This window comes from Nematostella vectensis, chromosome 12 (assembly GCF_932526225.1).
Source record: "Nematostella vectensis chromosome 12, jaNemVect1.1, whole genome shotgun sequence".
NCBI lineage: Eukaryota > Metazoa > Cnidaria > Anthozoa > Actiniaria > Edwardsiidae > Nematostella > Nematostella vectensis.
Window position 1 is genome coordinate 13,114,246 of NC_064045.1, and position 16,577 is coordinate 13,130,822.

At 39.6% G+C, this 16,577-nt stretch overlaps 2 protein-coding genes across 4 annotated transcripts; both read left to right on the plus strand.

Moving 5' to 3' along the window:
* The first annotated feature begins 520 nt into the window (after nt 1–520).
* LOC5499460 (gamma-glutamyl hydrolase A) lies at nt 521–7,084 on the plus strand. Its single transcript, XM_048720064.1, has 9 exons — nt 521–784; nt 1,664–1,778; nt 3,073–3,123; nt 3,314–3,398; nt 4,150–4,315; nt 4,496–4,602; nt 5,900–5,993; nt 6,082–6,219; nt 6,875–7,084. The coding sequence occupies exons 1-9, from the start codon at nt 622–624 to the stop codon at nt 6,988–6,990; spliced, it is 1,035 nt and encodes a 344-aa protein (XP_048576021.1). The 5' UTR covers nt 521–621; the 3' UTR covers nt 6,991–7,084.
* Nucleotides 7,085–9,368: 2,284 nt separating this feature from the next.
* LOC5520215 (gamma-glutamyl hydrolase) lies at nt 9,369–16,049 on the plus strand. Of its 3 annotated transcripts, none has more exons than XM_032365253.2 (9): nt 9,369–10,084; nt 12,054–12,168; nt 12,607–12,657; nt 12,975–13,059; nt 13,802–13,967; nt 14,044–14,150; nt 14,316–14,409; nt 15,083–15,223; nt 15,899–16,049. In XM_032365253.2, exons 2-9 carry the CDS (start codon nt 12,131–12,133, stop codon nt 16,012–16,014), a joined length of 798 nt encoding a protein of 265 aa, XP_032221144.2. In that variant the 5' UTR covers nt 9,369–10,084; nt 12,054–12,130; the 3' UTR covers nt 16,015–16,049. The 3 variants fall into 3 exon arrangements, with proteins under 3 accessions (XP_032221144.2, XP_048576023.1, XP_048576022.1); XM_048720066.1 differs by lacking the exons at nt 9,369–10,084; nt 15,899–16,049 and adding exons at nt 11,494–11,836; nt 15,727–15,865; XM_048720065.1 differs by lacking the exon at nt 9,369–10,084 and adding an exon at nt 11,504–11,836.
* Nucleotides 16,050–16,577: the final 528 nt, after the last annotated feature.

The following is a 16,577-nucleotide window of genomic DNA, read 5'->3' on the forward strand; positions in this document are numbered from 1 at the left end:
AAGAGGCCTTGAAGGTGTGCCTAGTCTGGTACCTTACCTGCCATAAGAGGCCTTGAAGGTGTGCCTAGTCTGGTACCTTACCTGCCATAAGAGGCCTTGAAGGTGTGCCTAGTCTGGTACCTTACCTGCCATAGGTGTGCCAAGTTCCCTTTCCAGGTTAAGGCGCCCGTAAAGACATCCCTCCTGTCATTAGTGTGAGCTTACAAGCGGTAACTGTTCTAAGATCTCAAGATACCTAAGATCCTCTAGTAAAATTGGAAATAATGTGTGTGTTTGTACTCGTGCTAATAATAAAAATGGCCGCGCTCACATGCTTGCCACGACGTTTCTACCGTTAGAAAGTAAAAATGTAAAGTATCGATTTAATTTGTTGATTTGCACACATATCAAAGCTAGACACTTAAACTAAAATCTTGAAAAACTCCTGATTTTTGTGGGCTCCGCGAAGTTTTGATGAATTCTCTCAATTTGTTAAGTTCACAGTTACGGGTGACCACTACTGGTCACGTTACAAGTCATGTATAATTGATAATAGCAGACTAAACATAGATTCACGTTAACCCTTTATGATTGCAAACTTAATGGATGTTTGTTTACTTTTGACAGCGCCAAAAACAAAATATGATGCTTTTTAAGAATATCCTCACACTTATGGTTATTTGTTTTGGAATTTTGACCACTGACGCGAAAGGAAACAACAAGACAGGTCACATTAGTGGGTCCTCGAGAAGAATTGGATCGCTCGCAGATGAATCTAGTATACGAACAAATCAGCCAATTATTGGTAAGATTATTTTATTGTTGATATATAAATCGCAGCAAAAGCCAATGGAGGTCACTTGATCTTAATCAATATTTGTGTTATCCTTAATGAGTTTGACACTGAGATTGACACTTGACTTTTTAAAAATTAATGAAACGATCGGCCATAAAAAATTGTTATATTCTTTGATGATCACATTCATAGCTAGCCAGGCTATTGCTTGTCGATGAGATACAGATAGATACTGGGGAATTCGTCCGATTTTCGAAATCATTGCATTGCTAGTACAGAGGGGTGTGATCACAAAATCAGCTGGCTTAAAAAACATGACCTAACTATTGGCTGCCAATTGTAAAGAAATCCCGTATCTTAGATATCAAATGGAATCAGAGGGAAATCATTTTAGGTGAAGTAATAAGTAAATAAATTCGCAAAGGAGTTTAACGGTGTTTGAGATTTTCGGGGGATCATGTAAGGAAATGAAATGCGCTTGAAAAACCAACGCTTTGATTTTATGGCATTCTTATGGGTACCAATAAAGGCATGACACCCAATTCAGCTGGGGTGCGCCAGTAGTTAAAGCTTGTTCCTCGCAGTTCCGGGTGGAAATATATTGTTTACCATAGTTTCCTATCGACTGAAAAGCAATTTTTATTGCTCTCGTCTGCTCGTGGTGTCCCTCTCGACTCCCCTTCTCCCATCTCTCCTCCTCCTCCCCCCTCTCTCCCCTTGAACGAATGCTATCGTGTTCTTTCAGAAGAATTATTTCTTCTCCCCTCCCCCCCCCCCCTCCTGAACAAGTCTCATTTTGTTCATGATCATCTCCTCTCGAACCTCCCCTCTCCCCTCTTCCATCTCCCCTCCGCCCTCTCCCTTGAACGAATTGCGTTCTTCTCACAGGGATTCTCGCACAAGAAGCCACAGGCAAAATCTCCAAAGAGGTCAGCGGTCAGTATATCGAGGGTTCGTACGTGCAGATGGTGGAGTCGGCGGGTGCACGCGTGGTTCCCGTTTTGTATCCTTTGATGGTTATTCGTCTTCTTATTTAGACATACATCAGCAACCCCGCTAACTCAAACCCGGCTAACTTGGACTCACCGTTAACAATGCTCGGATTCCCTTGGATTTCATCCTGAATTTTCAGACATTTTACTTGATAATACGAATTCCCCACAATCTCGAACTTTTGTAGTCGCCATATCGTATCCTATAGATTTCCATTGACCATTGACAAGAGACCATTGATTAATAATCTTTTAAATCCGCGTGAGTTTTCTGGGAAAAATCTGACCACCCTCGAAAGAAACACGGTGACCGTTCATGGGAAAACGTTTTTTTCCGTGTTCACCGGATTTTCTTTCCGTGGCCACGGATTTTTTCCCCTTCGCCCCTGCACTCAAAATATACTGGTTCCGCCAGTTCCGCTGGTTCCGCCGGTTCCTCTTTTTAGTAATGCCGGCGATACCGCCACTATTATGACACAAATTTCGCCCTTATTTACGCTTTATCGTACACATCCACACATAACACACATCAAATAAATACTCGAATTTTGAGGCATAAGTATTTTTGATTTATTTTACTAGCGCCGCCATTAACGGTAACAGCCTGATACTTGGCGTCATTAACGGCTCACACACCTTGACTTGTTTGCGTACAAGATTTCAGTGCCACATTTTTTTTAAAGTTTATTAGCTAGTGAAAACCGCCGTAGCTTACAAAGGGAAATACACAAAGGCACAACCGGTCCGCTCTTTTGTTTGCATACGACTCAAAGTTGTGAAAACGATTTCCACTTAACCGGAAGATTAAATCGAATGGTTCAACATCCACGACTCGCGATCCGTGTGCTTGATTCGTAGATTCGGAAACTAGAACGGCTTTTCAAGTTTTTTTTTAACGGCTTTTTTACCGCGTGCTCACGGATTTTCTTTTCGTGGCCACGTGGCCACGGGAAAAAAATCGTGTCGTTTAAACGGCGTGTAAACGCCCATGCCCACGAAATTGAAAACCTGAGTGTACGTTTTCCCGTGGACGGGATTCCTGGTGCCCTTGCAGTAACTCCACGGGACGTTTATTATCGGATTTGGCTACAAAAATGTAATGACTTTTAGATTTATGGCATACCAGAGTGATATATAATACCTTTTTTTTTATCTAATTCGCTTATGCTTTATAGCTTTGTCCAACAATAGCACGTCGATTACATTAAGTATATTCTGTATATAACTGTAACCTAAAAACTACTAAAATTTTTTGCCGTTAGCTTCTCAAAGTTCTTAATGAATTCCTTGACATAAAATTTGCAGAATAAACCAGTCACCACACCAAATACTTAAAATATTTAACTCGATAAATGGGTGAGTAGGGCTGCATTGTTGGTAAGTTGATTCAGCTACTGAGGAATAAAGCATGACAACATGTACAGTAAATGCACTTCAGTCTGCGGTCCAGTCCGCATCTAAATACTGACTAATAAAGTTCGTCAAAAAGTGTGTAAATGTGCGCTATACGATTTCTAAACAATTTATTCCACCTCTTTCTGTGCAGGCTTCTTCTTCCCGGGGGTCACGTCAAGCTGCAAAAGTCCGGTTACGGGAGAGTTGGCAAGATGCTCTACGAGATGGCAGTTAAGGTAGTTAAGGGTGAAAAGCTTAGTGCGATAGTGTTATAGTGCGACGCGCGCTATCATGGCAACCAATACAAAACTGTTATAGGTGACGTGTGCTACCGTGGCCACCAAGAAACAGACGGCCCGCCAATTAACCATTTCTGTTTCTTCTGGGGATTAGAATTCGCTACTTGAATGTTCGCTGTCGCTCGTTTTGCAGTTTTTTAAGGTGGAAAAAATTTCAAAAAACAGAAGATTGTAAAACAAATTTTGCAGGGCAATACGGAAATTAGCCAATCACAGCGCACGTGCTATCGTAGCCATATAATAAAAAGTGTTATAGTGCGACGCGCGCTACCGTGGCCACCAATACAAAGTTTTATAGTGCGACGCGCGCTACCGTGGCCACCAATACAAAGTGTTATAGTGCGACGTGCGCTACCGTGGCCACCAATACAAAGTGTTATAGTGCGACGCGCGCTACCGTGGCCACCAATACAACGTGTTATAGTGCGACGCGCGCTACCGTGGCTACCAGGCTTTGAAAAACATCTGCATACAAGATTCTCTAGTCGGCATGAACTTCATAACTTTTCCGCGTTGTTTTTTGTGAGCTGAGTTTCTTTGAGTTTCTTTGCCATGCTGATTGGCTAATGAAGTTAATATCAATCAAAGTACGTCTCTCGCATCCTAATACGACCCGGGCTCAAGAGTCACTGCAATTTGTTAAAAAATTTTAATGAGCTAAACAAACTATCACTTTTGTTTTCCACAGTCTAACCAACAAGGTCAGCCCTTTCCGATTTGGGCAGAATGTCTTGGCCTTGAATTGATAGCACTGTTAGCGTCCGGTCGAGGACTAGCTCGCGGGCAGTACGACACCGAACTTCTGGACCATACAGACACAAAACAATACAGTAAACCTTTAGATCTTTCATCGGGTGAGTATGATATTATGTATGTCCGTCTGTTTGTTTATCGAGAGAACTATCAGATCGCTATGTCTACCTACAACAGTTGGTTAGCAGTTGGTCGAAATTGTATACCCTAAAAGATAGGTCGATCATCCCCGTCTACTGGAGAGTCCCCTCCCCCACTAACGCGTTGTGATATCTCATTAGATTATAAACAAAGTCAGCTACTAAGCTCAGCAGATCATGCCATGATTCAATACATGACGAAAGCTTTAAACGCATTCAACAATCACGACAAGGGTTTAACCCCCGAGGTAAATACCCGAGTTAATCAAGCTTAACCTTCGTTGTAAACAGGCTTAAATCCCGAGGTAAATACGCTTAGCCACGAGCTACATAACTTGAACCCCGAGGTGAATAATCTTAAACCCCGATGTCAATACGCTTAGCCTCGAGGTAAATACGCTTAGCCTCGAGGAAAACAGTTTAAATCCTGAGGTAAACAAGCTTAAGCCCCGAGATACATCAACCCCAAGTTGAATAAGCTTAACCCCGAGGTAAATAATGACCACAAAAACGTAACCCCCGAGATGAATAAGCTAAACCTTATAAAAATAGTGAAAATATGGCGCCTTTTCGCCCTTTGCTTGAATAGAAAGGTACTTTCGGAAGAATCCAGCGAAAACATCCCAGCTAGCGCGTATTGACTTCTGTATTATCATATTCACGCATTTTCGTATTCGCCACTCTCGAAACTTGGATTTTTTTTTCTTGAAAGTCTCTGAAGCCTTTATATTTTCAATCAATCAATCAATCAATCAATCAATCAATCAATCAATCAATCAATCAATCAATCAATCAATCAATCAATCAATCAATCAATCAATCAATCAATCAATCAATCAACCAACCAACCAACCAACCAACCAACCAACCAACCAACCAACCAACCAACCAACCAACCAACCAACCAACCAACCAACCAACCAACCAACCAACCAACCAACCAACCAACCAACCAACCAACCAACCAACCAACCAACCAACCAACCAACCAACCAACCAACCAACCAATCAAAAAAAGTAAAGTAAAAAAAAAGCAAATGATTTTAGAGCATCCTATATACTCGACGCCCTTACATTCAAAATCCTAATACGCATTAAGAATGGCCAATCCTGGAACTGAGGAACACAAGCTTCTAGTAAGCTCACATACGTTCAACTAGTCAAATTCACGGACGAAACATAGAATGATACTATCCTTGTCTCGACCGGAAATCGAACCCATTTCAGCAGAGGTGAGAGGCCCCATGACACATTGGATTACCCGTGATCCCACGGGTGTCGTTGTTCAAGTCGTTTTTCAAGTTGCTCTAAAATGTTTAGCTGCCGCTTTAAGAGTCACGCACGCTTTTAGTGTCACGCACGCTTTAAGTGTCACGCACGCCTTTCCTACAAGATGAGACTTGTTTAAACATAATCATAGTTGACTATAAAACATATTTCCACTGTTGACGCCTTTACTTTTACTTACATTGCTGTAATCCCCCAACAGAAAATGTCAGTGTGCTAAAAAGCTTTCTTAATCATTAATGTGTGCGCTCTTTGCAGAAATACCAGAAGTTTCCATCACTTAAAGCTGATTTCCGAATTGTGTCTACAAATAAAGACCGAAAAGGAAAGGTGTACATTTCTACACTTGAAGGTAAAGCAACAAAGAGCCCGGTAACACAGTCCTGAATATTAGGGGAAGTCCGCTGTTTACCGCTGTTTAACTTTTTCTTTTCTTGTAGGTCGCAAATACCCATTTTTCCTGTTTCATTGGCATCCAAACAAGGCGCGTTTTGATTGGGTAGCAGGCGAGCCAGTTGACCACTCACAGGAGTCGGTCTACATTGCGCAATATCTGACTCGACTTTTTGTCAACCTTGGTACGTATTGGTGGGCAGTCGAACAAGTTCAATACGGGAATGATGATGATGATGATGATGATGATGATGGTGGTGGTGGTGGTGGTGATGATGATGATGATGAAGATGATGATGGTGGTGGTGGTGGTGGTGGTGGTGGTGGTGGGGGTGATGATGATGATGATGATGATGATGATGATGATGATGATGATGATGATGATGGTGGTGGTGGTGGTGGTGGTGGTGGTGGTGGTGGTGATGATGATGATGATGATGATGATGATGATGGTGGTGGTGGTGGTGGTGGTGGTGATGATGATGATAATGATAAAGTGGAAGAATTGTGATGGAGATGCAGAAAATATTTTGCAGATATCAGTTGTTGTTGTAGTTCATAGTTGTTGTTTTTGTTGATGACGAAGATTATGATGGTGATAATGATGATGATGACGATAATGATGTTGGTATAAAGATAATGTTGATGATTATGGTGATTTTGAACCCAGACAGACAAACAGACAGACTAAATCATGGATCTATAAAACGAAAGATATGCGCCACAAAATTGGCTCTGGATTGTTTTTTGGGGGATGGCTGCCTATTCTTGCAGTAGGTTCCCCTTTCTTGTTGATTATTAAAATAACAATTTGATAAGTTTGCATTGCTTTCATTATAGCACGTACAAACAATCATAGGTTTGCGTCGCCTCAAGAAGAACAAGCGGCTCTTCTACAGAACTACACTCCCAAGAAGATAGAAGATGGTCGATTTATTTACCACTTTGATATGTAAATTTCTTAGTTCATTCCTACTTAAATTTCAGGCACACATAGTCATTTGTGAATTTGTACAGCTAGCTCTAAGATTAAATATATATATTACCCCTTCCTTGACCATCATCTTTGATATTATCCTTATAATGAGATGATAAATAGGTTGCTCTCTATCCTATGTGTCACCTCTTACTCGAGGAGTTTTGTCGCGAGTAAATGTCTACCTGTTACCTGTCCTCTTCGCGACTTTTAGGCACATAAGGCCTCTGCAGAGTTTTATGTGTGTGTCTACACACAGGATATATGTTCTCTAACGAAGTAAAACCTAAAATGTGTTACTTATAGACAATGGGCGGGCTTTGACATCTTGCGGGTTTTAAAAGGAGGGGGGACTAAGCGTGCACATAAGGGGGAGGGCCAAGGTGTCTTGAGTCAAAATCTTCCCTCCCTTCCCCTCGATTAATTTAACAAACACCCCTTTGTGACATAAAACTCCCGCTCACTCAAATAAAAATCCATTTCACTTTGGAGTCTTTGCTAACTCTAATTCACGCAATCTCGGAGTGATTTTGCTAAAATTCTAATAATTATTATATCCCTTCTGCAAGAAAAACATAACCTACTTGCACTCGCACCCTGACCCTGTGACTTAACTAAAGGTCATATATTTCATATACCTATTTCAAATAAGGCTGCACTCCGAGAGTCTGTGTATCGTAACCCGCATAGCTTCCTGGGTATCAAGTAAATAAGCGTGAATAAAATACAAACTTCTCGCCCTTAACTTTTTTTTAAACATAAGCGTACACATTTCCTCACCCTGCTAAAATAGTATAAACAGTAGAGACCCTAGGAATTGATTAGCCCATTGATTCCAACTATAAAAAAAAAGCACAGACCAAAAACAGATACCCTCCTATGTTGAGTTTTATATAGCCCGATAAAGTGAGACACCGCTAAACTTAGTCAGCAGCGGTGTCCAAGCTTTCCAACAGTGCTTTGCGGTCACATCTCTAATCCCTTATCGCGGTGCTAAAATGCAAGCATAAGTAGATGGTTGCTTGTAGTTTACATAAAAAATAACACAGTTATTAGCGTATTGGGAAAGTGCCCTGGCACGAGCCAACATCATGTCTTTAGAAGACAGACGTAAGTGAATACGTCAGAAATTTATAACAGAGATTAAGCCTAGTAGTCCAGTTTATGCCCTAATTCGTAACAGAATCATTGAATCAAAACACAGCATATGCCTAAGGTCTGGCAGAAAGTCTCGCCCGGTCGCCATAAATACAGATCGCTTTTCTACATTTGTTACTGTAAGATTTCAACCCTTCAATTGAAATTCAGTATTTTCGCACATAGCCTGTAATTCAGTCACACTGCAAAAGGCTTTAATAAATTATATTATTATTATATACTATATTATATTATTTTTATTTAACTATATCATCATAATTATTACTACTACTACTACTACCACTACTACTACTACTACTACAACTACTACTACTATTATTATTATTATTATTATTATTATTATTATTATTATTATTATTATTATTATTATTATTATTATTATTATTATTATTATTATTATTATTATTATATTTATTATTATATTTATTATTATTATTATTATTATTATTATTATTATTATTATTATTATTATTATATTTATTATTATTATTATTATTATTATTATTATTATTATTATTATTATTATTATTATTATTATTATTATATTTATTATTATTATTATTATTATTATTATTATTATTATTATTATTATTATTATTATTGTTATTATTATTATTATTATTATTATTATTATTATTATCCGGCCACCATTGAGCCCTTGGTGGCCATAGGTTGATCCCTCTAGATAAAGGAGAGGGCGTTGTAATAGGACCAATAGGAGTCGGCAAGGTTCTACGGAGAACCATCGGGAAATGTGTAATGACTGTCAGCAAGAAAGAAGCTATTGAAGCTAGTGGGTCACTTCAGCTATCCTCTGCAGGCCCGTACCAAGGGGGTGCAGGCAATAAACATCTCGTGGCAATACTGCATAAGCATAAAAAATACTTTTTTTTTCGGGGGTGTTCAGATTTGTATCAGAGAACTCCCCCCCCCCCCCCGAAAAAACACTCCCTCCCCCCCCAGAAAAAAATTTTGTCCACTTTTTTTCGGATTTTGCAACCCCCCCACCCCCCAAGAAAAATCCTGGGTACGGGCCTGCTCTGGTCAGAAATCTGGAAGCGAGGCGGCAATATGCGGCATGCTGTTTTTGAAGCAGATAACACCGACGCTGTATTGCTGATATCTTTACTATTATTATTATCTTTACTATTATAAGCGTTACGTCTGTCGGGCAAACGTTTTTGATTGGTCGGGAGGTGTGACGTCATCAAGTCTGCACAAGGTTTTGAACGAGAATTATTCTTGCAGGCGCCATTATCGAAAACACAGAAAAACATTCCGAAAACCTGAGGAGTTTTTTGAAACTTGTGCGAGATATCTATGCATATAGACATGCCTGGAGATGAGGGCATGAAGCTTCTTTGAAGGCGGTCCTTACTGTAAAGAAACAAACAACATTTTTCTGATGATGGGGAAGGTTAATGGAATCAAAATCGAATCGTGTTTTGATGGGTCGCCGAAAAAGCATAATTTAAGCCTGGAATGGGACATGCTTCGGAAGCTTATTCAAGTACTTGATTTCCCTGAGATGTGTCTGATAACAAATGATGATCTAGTTTGGGTTGCTTGCGTTGAGAAAGTTTAGCAAAGACGTATGGAGACGGAAAACCTAGCAGTACGCTCAATTTTTTCATCACTATACAAATTCTCTTGCGTACTAGAATACAAACCGAGTGCTTGGGTTACCTGTGGTCAAAGGAAGAGTTCTCTTCGCGATGGAACTAAAATTCCTTGAACTGCTTGAGAATTATGAAAAAGGCGTCATGTTATTTAGGGATATGCTCAAGAACTTGGTTCTGGAAATGTGTCTATCATAATTTGTTCGCCTCAGTTAAGAAAGAAAAGCAAACACGTGAAACATGTTCCACATCTAGGCATCGAAGCTGAACTGTATGTTGATAAATTTGAAATCGAAGGTAAACTGTAAGTTGAATTTGATTTCATGAGATATATATTTTTTTAATTATGAACTAAGCTGTTGAAAAATGTTGTATAATTACAGTGATTGCAAAGATCCCAACTAATTATTGTGTTCTTTGTGTTTCGGTTTGTACAATTACTTAATTAAATGGAGGTTACCCGAGACTTTTCGGGTAACTTTTGGGCTTCAGCAAAACTTTGAAAATAGCCCTATTGAACATAATCATTTGAAATACGAACGAATGGAAGTTCAAACTGTTCTAAAACATGAAAGCGGTTCTCCAAAATGAAAACATGCGAAATTTTAAACAAAAATGCTACATTAAGTTTTTGGGCCCGAGAATTCTCGGGTGTTTCGAGAAACGGGCGCCTGTTCTTGTTATTTTATTATTGTTATTGTTATTGTTATTGTTATTGTTATTGTTATTGTTATTGTTATTGTTATTGTTATTGTTATTGTTATTGTTATTGTTATTGTTATTGTTATTGTTATTGTTATTGTTATTGCTATTGCTATTGCTATTGCTATTGCTATTGCTATTGCTATTGCTATTGCTATTGTTATTGCTATTGCTATTGTTATTGTTATTGCTATTGTTATTGCTATTTTTATTGCTATTGTTATTGCTATTGCTGTTGTTATTGCTATTGCTATTGTTATTTAAGTCTATTGGGGCACATTTGAGTGCTGCGCTTATGGATGTTTGCAAGCAAGGTGGATTCATGTGGATTTTTCTTAATTGACTATTCCTGGATGAGAAAAAAAATTTTCTTATGAATCACCGCAGATCTGCTAAATGCTGTCCTTTCTGAAACCAAAATAGTTTTAAAATTCTATTGTTTTGCTTGGGGTGAAAAGTCTGGTCATTTCATGTCTTATTTTTTCCGTGAATCTCCCACAATGCTTTGCAATCTGTAATGGTGGAAAGATGATTCCAGAAGCCTTCAAGAAGTAGTTGACATTTGAGGCCATGAAGGATCAGAATAAAATCATTTATTTGTGTCTTGAGTTGTGTGTTAGCTGTTCTATTTTCCTAATTAATTTTACTGTTTTTCCTTCTGTTGTCGATTTGAAACTTGACTTAAGAACCTGAGCTATTATTTGGCTAAAACATATGGGCTGAATAGTTGGTATCACCTCGGTTGGATGCATTCCTTCAAGACCATTTATCCCTGTCTGTTTATTTTTTATTTATAAATATTTTTATCATGGGTTTTTCTCACGGCCGGTACAGGCCGGTTAGGTGGTCAATGTGTTAAGCACCCGTGTGTAACTCCCACATTTCAGGTACTTTCTTATTCTACTCTTAAAAGAAGACATAACAAATGTCAGTTAATTTTAATTTACAAAAAAAAAAAAAAAAAAGAAAAAAAACATTTACTGGAATCTTTAGTGAAATCCATGACATGACATCCATGCCAGATTTTAAGAATTATTTTTATTATTATAAGCATTTTTTGGGATATCTCGCACTGACAAAACATTCACGTCATTTATAATAGATAACAATATAAAGTAAAAATCTACAAGCAACGAAATCATATAAAAACGGCTTTTCCATATTTTAGAGTGTTTAGAATGCTTGCTAAAAACGCTATGATACTTGTTCTGGTGATTTTACTTGGAACTTCAATTACTGAGACAAAGAGAAAAAAAACTTCGTCGAATCACGCCCGAGGAACGAAAAACAGGGCAGCTCAACCCTTCGCCATTAAATCAAGATTACAAACTTTTCAACCCATCATAGGTAAAAAAAGTTATTATTTTTTATACAAATAGTATTTACTACATTTATCCAAATCAATAGAAGCTTATTAAGGGGACTTCGTATAATTACGATTTCATCACACTCAGGGAAAATACATAAGAGTTGAAATTCCCATTATCTTTTCTGGAAGATAAACAACAAATTTGGCTGTAAATAATCATCTTGTTGAGACGTGGTCAAATTATGTACTTTTCAGGGATTCTCGCGCAGGAAGCCACCGGGAGAATCAAAAGAGAGATCAGCGGTCAGTATATCAAGGCTTCGTATGCAAAGATGATAGAGACGGCAGGCGCACGCGTCGTCCCTGTCTTGTATCCTTCCATATATGATAACATGGGCCGGTGCTCTGGTTCTTCTTTCCGTAATAACTTCCAAGCACTCGCTTGCAACGAGGTGAACGTTGACCAGTTAGCGAGAAAAACAACGATCTTATGTTTCGAATATAGCGTGACAACGGTCGCCTTGCTTAAAACGGAAGCTTGAATATCTTTAATAATAGAAGAGAATATCTGCGTATGCGTAATGGTATCAGGGAAAAAACAGAGCTAGTTTCGCTGACGTTTCGAGTATTATCGTCATCGGAGCAAAACAAGACGAGGGCTTGTATACAGGGCTTACGGTTGAAACTTCAGCAAAATACTCTACTTTCACAGAGGCGTAAAACCATTTCAACATTAAATAAATTTATTTTCCAAGATAAATATTTGGTTTGATTTTACTAGTTTTCTTTTGCCTTAACTTCTTTTCAGAATAAACCAGTCGCCTCAGCAAATACAAAATATATTTAACTCAATTAATGGGTAAGTTTGAATAAATAGAATCTGGTTCCTGGGGGGTAGGCGGGTCGGGGTCAAAGATGAAAGAAATGCCTGGTGCACACTAATGACGTAACGACATGGGCGCGCGCACTCTTCTGCTCGTATGTTCATAAGTGTCAATGGTTCGAAATAAGCCCGACAAACGACATGGACATAACGACATAAGAGAGTCGGGCGAATAAAAGAAAGCGGGCGCCCATGTCACTAGTGTGCAACAGGCAAATACGGTAAAGAAAGGGATTAAATTATCTGCGTCAATTATATCCCTCATCATTTCACTCGACCCTCTCTGTGTTCAGGCTTCTCCTTCCCGGGGGTCACGTCAAGTTGCAAAAGTCCGGTTACGGGAGAGTTGGCAAGATGCTCTACGAGATGGCAGTTAAGGTGAGCATGAGTCTGTGTACAGCTCAAATGGACAGTGCTGAATAACGTATGCGCATGCGCGTAATCTGGCGAAAACAAACAAAATCTCAGTGTTGGATCGTTCAAATAAAGGTACGAAAGGCTGACTTCGGTCGCTGTCTTGACTTACTGTACAATATTAAAACCATACTGTAAAAAAGATGACAGATTTGTTAGATAATGAGGTATTCATAAAGAAAATTTTAGCCTAAGGTTTTATCTAGTTTTCTTAGCATTCGCTGTGACAGTTCGCCGGTAAAACCCAGCCAAAAACAGAATGTCTGGTTTAACCGCGCGGTACTGGAACTAGTCTTGCGTTTTTAAGCACTGTCGCTCACATGTAATGACTTAAAGGGGTGGAAATAGAAGTATCAAGGGAGGGCAGCATCCACAAATGGGATGCTGATTATTCCGCTATTAAAACAAACATACTTTGGTTAAAGTTTATTTGCTTCTTTTTTTTGTTGCTTGTTTGCGAGCATTGGGAATCCTGTGGCACGCGAAAGGCACGCTGAGCATTCTTGGCCCCAGTTCCTCTCGTCCTTGATTCCAGTGCCTCTCGTCTTTCAAAAGTAATGCATTTATGAATATGCTAGAATTTGAGCCGGCTAGCAGGCTAACCAATGGCATTTAAGATAGGGACATGGTTCATACGATGCATAGAAAACTGAAAACAGAAAGGTAGAACACCTTGTGGTAAACTCTCCGCCTTAACCTTCTACAGTCTAACCGACAAGGTCAGCCCTTTCCGATTTGGGCAGAATGTCTTGGCCTTGAATTGATAGCACTGTTAGCGTCCGGTCGAGGACTAGCTCGCGGGCAGTACGACACCGAACTTCTGGACCGGACCGACTCCAAGATATACAGTAAACCTTTAAATATTTCAAAAGGTGAGAAGCATATCGTTTCTGACTGTCTGCTTTTTATTCCTTTTGATATCATAACATAATATGATGCTTTTTTTAGACTACAAACAAAGTCAGCTATTAGGATCAGCGGACAGTACCATGATTCAATACATGATGCGAGATCTTAAAGCATACAACAACCACGACAAGAGCCTAACTCCAGAGGTACAGCCGACCCTTCCCTTCCCTTCCCTTCCCGTTTCTCTTTCCCTTTCCCCAGTACGAAGTAGAACTTGTGAAGTATTTCTCGTATTTTAATTGTCCGACTTTGTCATACTGGCTACGGTACACTGCATTAAACTTTAAAACTTTATTGTACCGTTTTTACAGAAATATAATAAATACCCATCACTTAAATCTGCCTTCCGGATCGTCTCCACCAATAATGATCGAAAAGGAAAGGAGTACATTTCTACAATGGAAGGTAAATAGCGAGGTCCTCAAAGGCTGGCTGCGGTCGTGCGCGATCAAGAGCGAGAAGGCTAACACACCCTGCGGTCGTGCGCAATCAAGTGCGAAGAAGGTTAACTCACCCTGCGGTCGTGCGCGGTCAAGTGCGAAAAGGCCAACCCCGCCATTCATGTTCTCACGAAACAAATCACACAAAGATTGCGGATGATTAGCTCAGTAACAACACAACAATTTGCGATGAAAATCCCTCTCAAAGCGCTACATAATAAATAATAATAAACCTTATGAACTTATGAAGCCTCGAGTTTCTCTCTTGGGCCAAAAGTGGCCCAGTGTGTTAGCGCGTCAGCGTGTCAGCGTATGGGGCCTCTCACCTCTGCTGAAACGGGTTCGATTCCCGGTCGAGACATGGATAGTATCTTTCAGTTTCTCGGCCCTGAATTTGACTTGTTGAACGTATGTGAGCTTACTAGAAACTTCTCAAGGAATTGACGTTCTTAATATATAATGGGATTTTAAATGTGAAGCGCTTAGAACATGATTTGTATAAGCGCTATATAAATGCTATATTTATTTATTTTATTTATTTATTTAATAAAGGAAAAATCCTCGTATGGCCCTCGTACTAGGCCAATAAAAGGTATGACTTGTTTTTTTATAAGTTTCTCTTTTATTATTTGCTACAGGTCGCAAATTCCCCTTTTTCCTGTTCCACTGGCATCCAAACAAGGCTCGTTTCGAACAGCTCGAGAATCATCCAGTTCACGATCCATCGCACGAGTCTTTCCTTATTGCGCAATATCTGACAAAACTATTTGTCGATATCGGTAAGTAGCGTGACAAGTTGTGTGACATGTAGCAAAAACGCAGCGCGACACATGCTATGAAATATGACGTGTAGTTTTGTGTGACATTTGGCGTGGCATTATATATTTATGCAGTCTTTTTTTGTGTATGAAGCATGACATGTAGCATGTAGCGTGACATAGAGCATAACATGTGACGTAACATGTATTCTATTACGCAGGCTGAGATTTGGCGTGACATGTGATGTGTATGCTTTTTTGTGTATTTTGCGTGACATGAAGCGTGACATAGAATAATATGTAACGTGACATGTATTTTGTTACGCAGGCCGACATTTGGCGTGACATGTGATGTGATGTGTATGTAGTTCTTTTGTGTGTGTTCGTGAAACATGGCGTGACATGTGACGTGAGACGTGACTGTATGTATTTACTCGATAGACGCTGAGATCACAACCATACAATCAGCATCATATTATCATTTTCATTATTATATCATAATAATCATTACCATTTATTTTTAGGCGTCACCATCATCTTTATTATGGCTACCCTTATCCTCATAATCATCTCGTCGTCGTTGTCATCACCATCACCATCAACGTCATCATTTTAAATCAGCATCATCAATACAACAACGTCAAATAGTCGTAAAAAATTCAAAAAATCGATTTACACGTTTACTTTTTTATTCAGCACGCCAAAATAACCACAGGTTCGCGACAACGCAAAAAGAGAAAGCTGCACTTATACAGAATTACACTCCAAAGAAGTTAGAGGATGGCCGATTAATTTACCAATTCAAAATGTGATAATCTTGATTGTTGTTCTGCAAATCGAGTAGCCCAAAAACTCGAATTATCGAATAACACCTTGATCAGTAACGCAGTTCACGGTGAGGGCTGGTAAGACGATCCCCGGTACCAGAGGCATGTCCCGCCCAAGGCGTCAAGTAATGGTCGAGTGGTAAAGCGCGACTTGCCATCTCGTTGCGCATTCGTGTTAGTTGAGTTTTCGTGTTCGTCGCGTTTTTATGTTTGTTGCGCTTTTTTGCTCGTTGCGCCTTTTGTGCTCATTGCGCTTTCATGTTCGTTGCGCTTTTTTGCTCGTTGCGCTTTCGTGTTCGTCTTGCTTTCATGTTCGTTGCGCTTTTGTGCTCGTTGCGCCTTTTGTGCTCGTTGCGCTTTCATGTTCGTTGCGCTTTTTTGATCGTTGCGCTTTCGTGTTCGTCTTGCTTTCATGTTCGTTGCGCTTTCGTGCTCGTTGCGCCTTTTGTGCTCGTTGCGCTTTCGTGTTCGTTGCGCTTTCAGGTTTGTTGCGCTTTCATGTTCATTGCGCTCTCGTGTTCATTGCGCTTTTGTGCTCGTCGCGCTTT

Bases quoted from the DNA above. Each gene is read 5' to 3' on its own strand.
- LOC5499460 (XM_048720064.1), top strand. From the start codon at position 622: ATGATGCTTTTTAAGAATATCCTCACACTTATGGTTATTTGTTTTGGA. The intron at 785-1,663 runs GTAAGATTATTT...TTCTTCTCACAG, and splicing joins AACAAATCAGCCAATTATTG to GGATTCTCGCACAAGAAGCC. The intron at 6,220-6,874 runs GTACGTATTGGT...CTTTCATTATAG, and splicing joins TCGACTTTTTGTCAACCTTG to CACGTACAAACAATCATAGG.
- LOC5520215 (XM_048720065.1), top strand. From the start codon at position 11,668: ATGCTTGCTAAAAACGCTATGATACTTGTTCTGGTGATTTTACTTGGA. The intron at 13,968-14,043 runs GTGAGAAGCATA...TGCTTTTTTTAG, and splicing joins ACCTTTAAATATTTCAAAAG to ACTACAAACAAAGTCAGCTA. The intron at 14,151-14,315 runs GTACAGCCGACC...CCGTTTTTACAG, and splicing joins ACAAGAGCCTAACTCCAGAG to AAATATAATAAATACCCATC.